General features: G+C 42.7%; 2 protein-coding genes and 1 non-coding gene across 3 annotated transcripts in view; 1 reads left to right on the plus strand and 2 right to left on the minus strand.

Moving 5' to 3' along the window:
• Window positions 1-351: 351 nt before the first annotated feature.
• Window positions 352-3,948, minus strand: TPT1 (tumor protein, translationally-controlled 1). The gene is made up of 6 exons (XM_043478259.1): window positions 3,741-3,948; window positions 3,432-3,505; window positions 2,680-2,870; window positions 2,208-2,313; window positions 1,332-1,448; window positions 352-567 (listed from the first exon to the last, which is right to left on the minus strand). Exons 1-6 carry the CDS (start codon window positions 3,907-3,909, stop codon window positions 565-567), a joined length of 660 nt encoding a protein of 219 aa, XP_043334194.1. The 5' UTR covers window positions 3,910-3,948; the 3' UTR covers window positions 352-564.
• On the minus strand, window positions 637-768 carry LOC122447689. Its single transcript, XR_006271346.1, has one exon. It is a non-coding gene; the product is annotated as a small nucleolar RNA SNORA31 (small nucleolar RNA).
• Window positions 3,949-4,149: 201 nt separating the features above from the next.
• SLC25A30 (solute carrier family 25 member 30) overlaps window positions 4,150-13,079 on the plus strand; it is an 89,344-nt gene continuing 80,414 nt past the window's right edge. Inside the window, exon 1 of the mRNA XM_043478256.1 lies at window positions 4,150-4,169. Coding sequence (XP_043334191.1) covers window positions 4,167-4,169 — 3 coding nt within the window. The 5' untranslated portion in view covers window positions 4,150-4,166. The remainder of the gene's footprint in view (window positions 4,170-13,079) is intronic.

Consider the following 13,079-nt stretch of genomic DNA (forward strand, 5'->3'; position numbering starts at 1 on the left):
TCTAGAACTCAGCTCTAAAATAAGCTCAGACAGTACTTTGCTTCCAACTGTGTTAGTCTCTCTTTATTCTTTTGTAAACTTCCAGATTAACCACTTCCGTTTGTAGGTGATGAAATGTGTAAGCAATCCACTTCAAGTGTTGGTTGGCACTGTCATGAGCATGGTCTTTCCCTTTACTCCACTCAGTTACTTCTGATTCTTGTATATTCCAAGTCCCGGAAGTGGTTTCACTGTAGACGTTATCTGAAGGTGCTTTCTAGTGGTAGGCTACAACCAGACTCTAGCTGCTCCAGGAAGGCTACAAGGATGGATTTAGACATGACATATTAAACTAAGAGGCATTCTTTCCAATGAGTTTAAATGCGTTTTATTTTTAGACAACCTACATGACACGTTTTTCTCAAAAACAATGCCTCCGCTCCAAATAAATCAACGTTCAAAACAAATGAAGAGCTCGAGATGACATCAGTCCCATCTGTCTAAGTCCTGGTGTTGTGTGGATGAAAAGCAGTGGCCAGCCAGTTATGACGACAGGTGATTGATCCAAAGTAACTGCCAACTTTGTTACTGGGAAAACAAGGAAGAGCCCATTAACACCCCTTTCTGGCATGAAAGTAGCTCACATTTCTAGGCTTCAGATGTACTCCCCTATTCAATCCGAGCTGTCACACACACAGACAGACAGAAAGCGCGGGGATGTTGCTTTTGCATCCTAGTGCAAACCAAAGGAACAACTGCCGACTGTTCAAGGTCTATCAGTGGATGCACAACCATCCTTACCAAGTCAGAGAAGCATTCTCAGAAGGCCCACCCACCCTGTTCCAACAAAAACCTCACACATTCTTTGAATAATCCCTTTGGCAAGACATCTGTACTGTCCTTTGACATTTGTGGTCACTGCTGCCCCGACCCTGTTTAGGGTAGATTGTTTTTGCACCAAGCAGCTTGTTTTACTTTCCCAACCCAGTGCTAAACCCCGGCCCTTGGCAGTGGCAGCCCAGAGTCCTAACCACTGGACCACCAGGGAATTCCCTAGTGTAGCCTTAAATTTATCTTACTGCTAATTTACATGGAAGCTGCTGAAAGCCACGATAAATGAGTGGCTTGATTTCTCCTTTAGCAGTTCCTTGCCCAGCACACATTCATTTAATTTTACTGAAGCAACTAGCCTATCAGGTCAGCAGCCTGCTCTAAATTGTATTTACTAAAAGCTAGTAACATCATGGCCTTTCCAACCAGCTGCCAATATTATCATTAAGTGGTTTATTTGTTAAAGGTTGTAATACCTCTATTTTTACATGACTGATTTCAACCCACTTCTTTATACTTACACATTTTTCCATCTCTAAACCATCCTTAAAGAAAATCATATATGGGGTTACACCATCCTCACGGTAGTCCAGCAGAGCAACCATGCCATCTGGATTCATGTTTTCACCAATAAAGAACTTAGGAAGCAAACAAATACCCAGAATTAGATTATACAGGAATGCACTGTATCAAAACACAATAAATCGAAGGATTCAGAACACCAATATCTAATCAAGGCACTATTTAGTCAGCAACTAATGAGTTCTGATGAGGAAAATGCTCACTAATCAAACTTCAGTTCATGCAAAGTACTAATAACCAAATGTTAGGAGTTCAGAGCAATCCAGGGACACTGCGCTCCCTGGAAAGCTAACCCCACACATCTCAGTCTAAACCCTACAAACAAGGCTGTTTACAAAGTCAAGCACAAGAGAACACAAGGCCACCAATGAGAAGAGCACATGCCATGAGAAGTATATGGCCAGAGGATGTGTGAAAACCAGGTTGTGTTCAGTAAAAGAAAGTCACTGGAGTTTCTCCACAGGACAAGCTCAGATCAGAAAGAGCTTCAGTGGCAACAAGACACACTGGTATTGTAAAAAGAAAACCAGAAGACTAGTTCGGAGTAAACAAGTAATTCCAAAGAACTGGGAAATATTGAGTCGAGTAAGATTTTGGAAGCAGAAGACAAGATCTGGAAACACTCTTGCTTGGGAGCAGAGAAGGCAACTCGCTACAGCCCACACTGCTGAAGTAAAATCTGTAAAGTATTTAAACTGCTCAAAACACAGAAAAATAACTCCAACTTAATTACATCAGAGGCTCATCAAGTAACTCATGTTTTGCTCAGTTAAAATTATACAATCCTTTGATCCAAATATTTTAAAGTTATTTACCTGATAGTTTTTGAAATTAGCAAGGATGTGCTTGATTTGTTCTGCAGCCCCTGTCATAAAAGGTTTTACTCTTTCTGGTCTCTGTTCTTCAAGTTTCCCTTTGATTCTAAAACAACATATTGACACATTCATCAGTTCTGAGCAAAGTTTCCATTCAGTAAAAGTTCCAAACTGAAACCACCAAAATATCACCGGAGATTACTAACTCATACGAGGGATGTTTTAAGGCTGTTCCTAACTTTGAATTTCACCTCAGCTTATTCTGTACCAAAGGACTATTCTAAAAAAAAGTAAAACCACACTGCACCCGCCAGTATCCTCATATTTATAAAAAAGCAGTCCCCCTTCTGTGCTCATCAATAGGAAAAAAGCCTTTGACAAGCACGCCTGCTGTTAAAAAATCTCAAAGGAAGCCAACCCCTAAATCCTATAGGATTTTCAGACATCAGTTGGGTGTGTCAGTATCACTTACGACTTCATGTAATCTTTGATGTACTTCTTGTAGGCTTCTTTTGTGAAGCTGGTTTCCTGCAAGTGATGGTTCATGACAATGTCGACACCAGTGATTACTGTGCTTTCGGTACCTTCGCCCTCGGGGCCTTCAGCGGAGGCATTTCCACCAATGAGCGAGTCATCGATGTTACCCTCTGTCCTACTGACCATCTGCATTAAGAAAAGTTTACTCGCTAACACAACCTCGACCTTACCATAAACGCATCGAAGAATCTATGCTGGCAGCCCTCTCATCCGTCATCCTTCAACACTTAATTCTCGTTCAAAACCATGAACAATATGGGGGGAGAAAAAAATCTATGCCCTTCTTTCCCCTGAAACATCTCAGTTCCACAACTCTTCGTTGGCCCAAACGAAAAAGGGGTCATTTTACAACCCGGTGGAAGTTTTGCATGGGCTGTCGGGTTGCTGAGCAAAGAAAAACCGGGCAAACGATAAAACGCTTGGGTCGCCCAAACCGGAGACAACCTGTCTGTCCCGGACAGCCTGGGAGGGAGGATGGGCGTCGAAGCGGCGGACCTATTTCCAGGCTCAGCTCCGCCTCCAGTTTTCTAGAAAAACCCGAGCCCGGAAAGAGAGTCTCCTCCGCCAGGAGGCAACGGAGAGGATTGCACAACCTCGGGCGGGGGAGCGGCGGAAATCCGAGCCCGCCCGCCCTCGTCTCCCCCCTGTGCCGCGGACGGGGCCGTGGCCCCTGCCCGGCCGACTCACCTTCCCCTCCACCTCCAGACACAGCCCGTCCGCGACCTCCCGGATCTTGTAGATGTCGGAGAACATCTCGTCATCTGCTCGGGGACACAGATCCACCCGTCACGAGGCGCCCGCGGCCCGAGCGGGCGCCATTTCCCGCGCCGCGCCGCCCCTCCCCGGGCGCCCCGGGCCCCGGCGCGCGCCCCCAAGCAGCGCCCCTACTCAGACCCACGACAGCGGCGGCAGAGGCGGCGACCGGCCCCCCGTCTCCACCCATATGCCGCCGCGTGCCCTGCGCGCCTTGTGAGGAGCAGTGCAGTCCCGACTCACGGCTAATGAGGTCCCGGTAGATGATCATGATGGCGACTGGAGGGAGGCGACAGCGGCGCTGGCTTAGCAGGAGCCCGAAGCTCAGAGCGAGCGCAGTGCGGCCGGAGCGGCGCTCGGGGGGAGGGGGGAGCGGGCGGAAAAGGCCGACTCTGCCGCTCCCCGACCTCATATAGAGGGCACGTCCCTCTACGTCATCGCGCGCGGCGCCTCCGGAAGCGCCGCGAGGGGTGACGCGTCACGCAGAGCTGCGCGAGGGGCGGGGCCGCAGTGCGGGCCGTGGGGGAGGGGAGGGCCGCATCCGGGGACTTGGCATCGGGGTACCGGGCCGCGCGTTCCACCCCGGGCCCGCCCGGCGGCCCTGGGAAAGGGGAAGGCAGAGGAGGGGGTGGGGCGGAGGGAAAATGCCGGACGGCGCAAGGGAGAGGAATGGTAGGTGAGGAGCGCGCGGGGGTGGGAGGAGGAAGACGCTCCCCGGTCCTGAGTGGTGGAGGCGGCGCCTGGGGCCCGGCCGCTCGCGACACCCCAGGGTCGGCCCTGGTAGGTGCCGCCCGGGTGGGGCTTAGATGAAATCTCCTCAAGTTTCCGCTCCAGGCCTGGTGCCGCGCAGCTCCCGCTGTTTCTGGGAACTGAAAGCGTCAGCTGCTGTGAAGGACTTTGTGTTTACGGAGGGTTCCCTTGACGATGAGGGCAGAGGACTTGGCTTGTGACCAGCCCCTGTGATCTCTGAGGACCTCAGAGAACTTTTCAGCGCTTGTCCTAAGGCCGCCCCACTTCGAGTTTCCTGATTCCTTTGTGGGGCGGAGCCAAGTCCGGTCTGTGGGACCCACCTCGGCCTGCCTGCCCCCTGGGAATGATAGTGGGGGGCGTAGAGTCTGGAAAGGGGCTTGGGAAGGAAGGAAGCTGTCAAGGAAGTTTGCACAGCTTTCCTATCTCTCAGTTTGGTCCCGTATTTGAAAGCTTGTGGTTTCTAAGGCAGTTTCTGTTTTGCGCTTAGTCTAGAATTAGGTCCTTTGTTTGAAAAAAAGGATGTGTTGTCACTTTAAAGTGTAGTTGAAGTAAATTAATTTAAAAAATAAAAATAAAGTGTAGTTAAAATAATAACCCAGGAGCTAGGTTAAACATACAAAGAAGGCGCTTTCCACCTGCCCAAATTTTATTTGGACTTTAGACTCAATTACTCGGTACTGAGAAAAAAAAAAATGACCGGTTTAGTGACATCTTTGGTTTAAAGGCAAATGAGTATGAAATCGGAGAGGTTCTTCCATTCCACAAATATATTTGCTCTGCTGTGTCCCTAGCACTGAGGTCCCAATTGTGAACAAGTTAAATCCAGTTCTATCCTCACAGAAAATTTCATTCTGATAAATAAAAAATTAGGCAGTTATAACATATTAACAAATTTCCCCATATGCAGCAATAAAGCATTCCATAGAATAAGGGAGGGCAACTGTTGAGAAAGAGTAGGGCACAAGTCAGTAATGGAGGAGTCAAAATGAAAAGGAGCCTGGAAAAGGGATCCTGGGGCTGTACTGGACACCCCCAGGGAACCCTGCGGATACCTGAAAAAAGGCTAAAACTGGAATGAAGGGGATTTGAAAACAAACGGATAAATGATCCACTAAGGATCGCTGAAACCTCTTGATTATTTCTGAGATGTGTGAATGGAACATTATTATCCCAGGTATATCACAAGTTAATTATTTTCCTCAACTTTAACTTTTCAAATTATTCAGAACCATTCCCATCACTCATACAGTACCATCAAACATTTTTCCCTCTACTCCTTTCTGGTTTTATGTTCAATTAAAAACTACCCCCCCCCTCCCCCCGCGCCCGCCAAGTTTTGTAAGACAGCCGCAGTGAAAAAGAGTACTGAAGAGATTAGAATCAAAGCACCCTAGCCTGAAGTCTTGGGTTTATCTGGTACTTGTCCTGTGGCTTTGGGAAAGTCAGACTCCCTAAGTCTAAGTATAGAATGCAATTTTTGTGAGTTAAAGAGTTTTGGGAAGTTAAAATAATGAAAAATGACTAGCATCATCAATAGTTTATCAGTAAATATTGGTTGAACTTGGGTGCATAATTGTTTCCAAATTTTATTACTTTTCAAAATACTCCTGAAACTATTCCATTAACCCTATTTTATTTGGAAATATTTGGAGGATTTAGTCGATGTATACTGTATTTAAAGAATTCCCAGCTGACTCAGTGGTCAAGAATCTGCTTGCCAATGCAGGAGACACAGGGTAGATTCCTGAGTTGGGAAGATCCCCTAGGGCAGGAAATGGTAACCCATTTCAGTATTTTTGATAGAAAAATCCTTGGCAGTCCTCAGGGTCACAGTCTGACACTACTGAGCAACTGAGCGCACATACTGTGCTAAAAACCTTCTGTTAACTCACAACAGTCATAGTGGATTCCTGAAAGAATTCAACTTGTGTCCATAAAAGATTTCAATCTCAGGGTCATATTTGGTAGGTAATGATAATTCTGTGACTAGATAATTCTAAAAACCTTTGGAAAATCTGATTTAAATTTCAGAATATTTTCTAAGCTCCCTCTTATGGTCTACAGAATCTATGTTGTACCTTGACAATATCTGCTTAGAACACCAATGATACCAATAGTTGCGAGAAGATTAGGCACCACTTAGAACCCACTGACAAAACTTCGAGGATTTGACTTTTATTCCAGCTAATTGGCTTTTACTTAGGCATCATTTGAATGTTTTTTTATTGCATTTCATTCCTTACAGCAGTGATTTCTAACAAATCTAAGATTGTCCCAAATTTTACAGTTTGGCATCTCTTGCAATTAAAGAGATTTCAAAGACTGTCTTTTGATCTCTTCACACAAGTACTCACATGAAAAAAGCAGCTCACGAGGGTCCTCACTTTTTAGGGATTGACTACATGGCTTAAACACATGAGAGTTTATTTTCTCTTTATTTAAAAAAAAAGTCAAGGGTATTGGCTGGAAAAAAAAATGTAGAACCTGAAAGTTAAGAATTAGGTTTTACTTGGCCAACTAAACTGAGAACGTAAGCCTGGGACACAACCTCTCATATAGCTCTGACAATCTGCTCCAAAGAAGTAAGGGAGGAGCCAGGATCAGTTCTGTTCAGTTGCTCAGTTGTGTCCAATTCTTTGCAACCCCATGGCCTGAAGCACACCAGGCTTCCCTGTCCACCACCAGTTCTTGGAGTTTGCTCAAACTCATGTCCATCGAGTCGGTGATGCCATTCAACCATCTCATCCTCCCAGCATTTCACATGATGTACTCTGCATATGAGTTAAATAAGCAGGAGCCAGGATAGATAGGAGTTCTTGCAACAAAGACCAGTTAGTGGGAACATCAAAAGGTTAGTGTTAGCTAAAAATAACCAAGTATCTCAAGGAAAGTAGAGCTTTTCTTTTTATGGGAAAGCTCACATTCCCCTTCTCCTCCTGCCTTTAATCTTTCCCAGCATCAGGGTCTTTTCCAGTGAGTCAGTTCTTCCCATCAGCTGGCCAAAGTATTGGAGCTTCAGCTTCAGCACCGGTCCTTCCAATGAATATTCAGGACTGATTTCCTTTAGGATTGACTGATTTGGTCTTCTTACAGTCCAAGGGACTCTCAAGAGGCTTCTCCAACACCACACTTAAAAAGCATCAATTCTTTGGCACTCATCCTTTATAGTCCAACTGTCACATTCATACATGACTACTAGAAAAACCATAACTTTGACTAGGCGAACCTTTGTCAGCAAAGTAATGTCTCTGCTTTTTAATATGTGGTCTAGGTTGGTCATAGCTTTTCTTCCAAGGAGCCAGCGTCTTTTAATTTCATGACTGCAGTCACCATTTGCAATGATTTTGGAGCCTAAGAAAATTAAGTCTGTTAGTGTTTCCAGTATTTCCCCATCTATTTGCCATGAAGTGATGGGACCAGATGCCATGATCTTAGTTTTTTGAATGTTGAGTTTTAAGCCAGCTTTTTCACTCTCCTCTTTCACTTTCATTAAGAGGCTCTTTAGTTCCTCTTTGCTTTCTGCCATAAGGGTGGTGTCATCTGCATATCTGAGGTTATTGATATTTCTCCTGGCAATCTTGATTCCAGCTTGTGCTTTATCCAGCCAGGCATTTCACGTGATGTACTCTGCATATAAGTTAAATAAACAGGAGCCAGGATAGATAGGACATCTTACAACAAAGACCAGGTAGTGGGAACAACAAAAGATTAGTGTTAGCTAAAGATAACCAAGTATCTCAAGTTAAGGAAAATAGAGCTTTTCTTTGTATGGGAAGATGCAAGAGTCTGGGTTCACTGAAATCATTCCTTTAATACATACCTCAGCTATCTGGGGCCAGTGTCCTGTTTTCTCATCCTGGGTCTCCACAGGGTATATCATTGGGTGGGAAGGTGGTTGGGGGGACAGGGGGGTGCTGCTGCTGCAGTGGCTGAGGGCTTAACAGCGGTTTGTCTTCATTCTGAGTTGACTCCGGGTTCATTGTCCAAGGTGGCTGTAGTGGCTTGGTGACTGCAACATCCTTTGATTACTGATGTGGCAGGCAACATTTTTTCATTGTTGAGGGGTACAGTCAGACTGGAATTATGAAGCCATGGTGGCTTCATAGGCATCGCAGATCCAGTCTCTTCCTTTCTTCTCCATCATCCATATGGTCTACAATAGGTGCTGGAACTCCAGCCATCACATCCATCTTGCAGGCAGCCAGTAGAGAGGAATGGCCACAGGAGTACATCCTAGCTTATGTTTCTTTGCTTTAGGGCGGAACTGTCCCAAAGAACTTTATGTGACGGTGGAAATGTTCTCTATCTGCTGTGTCCAACACCACAGCCACTAGACCACAAGTGCACTTGAACTGCAGCTAGTGTGACTATGCAACAGAATGTTTACTTCTGTTTCACTTTAATTGATTCAAATGTAAGTATCCATGGCTAGTAACCTTACTGGGCAACAGAGTTCTATATGAAAGCTCTATGAGGTGGGGACATCATTTTGCAACCCCAGCTCTCAGAACAGAGCCTCACTTGATAGTTCTTGATGAATGAATGGATGAGATGAAGCTTTCTTCATCTCTCTCTTTTTATAAATCACTTGTTTATTTTTGGCTGTGCTGGGTCTTCATGGCTGTGCACAGGCCTTCTCTAGTTGCAGCGATCGGGGGCTACTCTGTAGTTTTGGTTCATGGGCTTCTCATTGCGATGGCTCTTCTTGTGGGGAAGCGTCGGCCCTAGGTGTGCGGGCTTCAGTAGTTGTGGGATGTGGGCTCAGTAGCTGTAGCTCACAAGCTCAATTATTTGTGGTGCATGGGCTTAATTGCTCCACGGCATGTGGCACCAGGGATGGAACCAATATCCCCTGCATTGCAGGGCGGATTCTTAACCACTGGACCACCAGGGAAGCCCTTCTTCATTTCTCTTAATTAGATTATGGCTAATTCCATTTCAGTTAATTAATTGGATTTTGCATATGTCTAAAACCTGGTATCACAGTGTTTTTCAAACTGAGAATTGAGAAACAATTTAGTGAGTAGTGACCAACTTTATTAAAAATTAAATAAGATACAAAAGAAAATAGAATCACGTGTAGTAAAGATGTTTCATTGGAACATTGTTTCATGGAACTTTTGTGTTAAATTTATACATGTATATATGTATTGGGTCTCAACATAACATGTATTTTTTCATGTGGGTCTAGGCCCAAGAGGTTTGAAATCCTTTGATTTAGGCAAATTTTCTCTTCAAATATATTTCTTGGCAGCATCAACTGTTCAATTTTAGTGGTACGTGTCCCAAAATTTGGTGAACACTTATTTTTGACTCTGGCACCCTTTTGGACAGGGTTCTTGTCGCCTTCTGTTTTGTGAAGATTCTTTATGCTCAACAGGAGAATACCAAGGCCAGCTCCTAGCAACATCTAGGCCTAGCTGAGAGTACAGATTCCTGTCCTCTTAAGTGAAACCAAGCAACATAACTAGTGTAACTTCTATTGTTTTTGTTTTTAAGTTTTTATTTTGTGTTGGAGCACAGTCGATTAACAATGTTGTGAGAGTTTCAGGTGAACAGCAAAGGGACTCAGCCATAATCCATTGGTGTTTTTGATTAATGTAAAATGATCACTAAAATTTAAGATATTTTTAGGCGTTTGGATATCTTTTTTTGCTTTGAAAAATAGAACTTTGTTCTGATTATAAAATAATAATACACATTATAGAGTATTTATAAACCACAGAAGAAGCCACTTACAGCTATTAGTGACATGTTAATATTCTCAGTCAGTTTGTAGATTTATAAGAAGAGGGGTGTGTGGGTGGAATCCTACTGATGTTAAAGCAACTTCTCTATCAGACTTAGAGCATAAGTCTCTTTTGTTTTAGGCCTGCTCTAAGAGAAGAGATCTGTTAACAAGCCAATTCAAAGATCTCCTGGTTGAAACTACTTTTAATTATTTTTAGACTGGATTTTTGAAAATATCTAGTAAAAGATTATTGGGCTAATTAGTGAGCTAAGTGGGTAACTCCAGCTTTCCCATTCTTAATCTCTCTTAGGTCTATCAGAAAATTGTTCAAGTATTTTTTATTTATTATGAATATTTCCCCATATCAGTAGCTATTTAACAAAATGTCATCTAAAATTATTATAAATAGTCCAACTGATGAATGTATTATATTTTTTAATATAATTTATTTTTAAACTATACATCTAAAAATTGGAAAGCATGGAGATACACAAAGAATTTTTAAAAATATATATTCAGGTACCCACACAACTACAATGAATAGTAGCTAACATTTTTCATATTTGCTTAAAGTTTTTTTAAGAAAAATTTTACAGGTAAACGGAAGTCTTCTTTATCCACCTTTATCTCATTCCAGAGGTTCATCCACCCTCCTCACCGATACCCATTCAGGTAACAACATCATCCGTATCCACATTCCTGTAAGAGAGGGATAAACAAATTGGAGGGTCTATTCCTTCCGTCTAGGGCCTGACTCAGCAGTTGCACAGGTCACTTCTTTTGTCTTATTTCCAGAACCTGATCACAGAATGCTCAGCTCCCAGAGTGATCAGGAAATATATTCGTCACACTGGTTGGAAAATTGATAAGGAGTTGAAAGAAGAAGCAGTCTCAGTCGTAGGCATATCGGCATTTCTGTGTTCGGTGGCATGAGTGTGTGCTCAGTCACCTCTTTGTGACCCCATGGACTGTAGCCCACCAGGCTCCTCTGTCCATGGGAATTTTTAGGCGAGAATACTGGAGTGGGTTGTCATTTCCTCCTGGGAGTGGAAGGAGGATATAGAGCACAGAATTACGTCAGAGGAAAATTTAATGGCTGTGAAATAGTGGCTGATTTTTCCCTCAGTTTCTCCATCTTGCCTCACAGATGTGTAAGCCCTTTTTCATTATGAATGAATGAATGAACATGAATAAATCAATAGTAGAGTTATTTCCATACTTATTTTCGCCTCCCTTCCAGATTACTAATTTGTTGGCCATCTTACTCCTCTTTTCTACATGATCTTTCCTTTCCTGGTGCATCCGGCCTGTCTGCCCATCCCTTCCCATAATAGTCATGGAATTCAACACTTAGTAGGAACCCAATACAATTTTAGAAGATCAAAGAAAATTTAGGATTTTAAAATAAAGGGCCTGAAAGCAGTAAAATCTCATCATTAGGACAAATCATGTTACAAAGTAGTAGTATCACTATCCCCTCTAGGAAATGAATATATACCTGTTTGCATAAATGTAACAATTTCTCAGATGTTTCATATTAAATTACTAATAGTGATTACTATGGAGACCGTGGTTGGGGTTAATGTGGAGAAGAGTTAGTTTTATTTTTAATTTTATACCCAGTAGTACTGTTTGAATCTTTAACACGTGTATGTTACTTTTACAATTAAAATATTATAGTGCAGTGCTTCCCAAACTTTGGGAGTTTATATAGTAAGAACATTTACAAGGAATTCCTGGTGGTCCAGTGGTTAGGACTCTTTCACTGCTGTGGCCCAGGTTCAACCCCTGCTCGAGGAACTAAAATCCTGAAAGTTGCATGGCACTGCCAAAAAAAAAATATATCCAAGAAATTTGAATCTCAATATAAGTTTGCCAATAAACCCATTAAAAATATAACCATGATTGTGGCCTACGATTGCCATTTCATAAATGAAAGGGCATAATCTCTAAGTAGTGGGTAATCCTCTAATCTGAATACATTTAATTCTGTGAAAAATCCGTTGCTGCTGCTGCCGCCGCCAAGTCACTTCAGTCTTGTCCGACTCTGCACGACCCCACAGACGGCAGCCCACCAGGCTCCCCCATCCCTGGGATTCTCCAGGCAAGAACACTGGAGTGGGTTGCCATTTCCTTCTCCAGTGCATGAAAGTAAAAAGTGAAAGTGAAGTCGCTCAGTTGTGTCCGACTCTTCGAGACCCCATGGACTGCAGCCCACCAGGCTCCTCTGTCCATGGGATTTTCCAGGCAAAAGTACTAGAGTGGGGTGCCATTGCCTTCTCCGGAAAAATTTGTTACATTGTCCTTATTTTTCTCATTTTTGCTTTGGATCTTTTAAAAACTTTTTAGTCTGGCTTTCCCTGTGTATTTATACTTGGCACAGATAAGATGAGTGACTTGCTCAAGGACACATAGCCAGTGGATAGCAGAGGGGAGAAATCCAGGTTTATGGACTTCTGGCTCTCCAGGGGGTCCTTTTGGTTGAATACAGGAATGAATACAGCCAGATACTTTGAATTCTGACACCAGAATTCAAGCTTTTTTAGAATGAATTCACCCAACACTTATGTTTAGGATATGAGCAACAATGAAAAAAAAAGTGAAAATCCAAAAGAGGATGTTTTGGAGGCAGTATTTAATTGATCTAAATCGTTTTTGAAATTTCTTGCAGAGTTGAGACAAACAGGGAAGAAAACAATAGTAGACCTCTTCATTAAGCAGTTGGCATGGCAACAGTAACTTTTCAAGACTGCCTTAGGTGGAGTCATTGGAATGTTAACAATGAAAAGAAATTAATTTTTTCTTTAGAGTTCTTAGAGCATACTAAGGCATAGTAATTTATGACTGCTTTTAGAGCAATTCTATTTGAAATATCAGATATGTAAAAATGTAGTCAGAAGCCCAAGAACTAAAATTATAGAAATATATATAGTCCTATATATGATATAAATAAATAAAAATCTATAATTTAAATACGTAAACTGAAATATAGCATAAAATATAAATACATGTGATATAAAATGGAAATATTATAAAATATGTATGTTTCTACCCATATATTTCATATACAGTATAAACATATTTATAGAAATATAAGTAAA

This window comes from Cervus canadensis, chromosome 9 (genome assembly GCF_019320065.1).
Source record: "Cervus canadensis isolate Bull #8, Minnesota chromosome 9, ASM1932006v1, whole genome shotgun sequence".
In the NCBI taxonomy this organism is placed as follows: domain Eukaryota; kingdom Metazoa; phylum Chordata; class Mammalia; order Artiodactyla; family Cervidae; genus Cervus; species Cervus canadensis.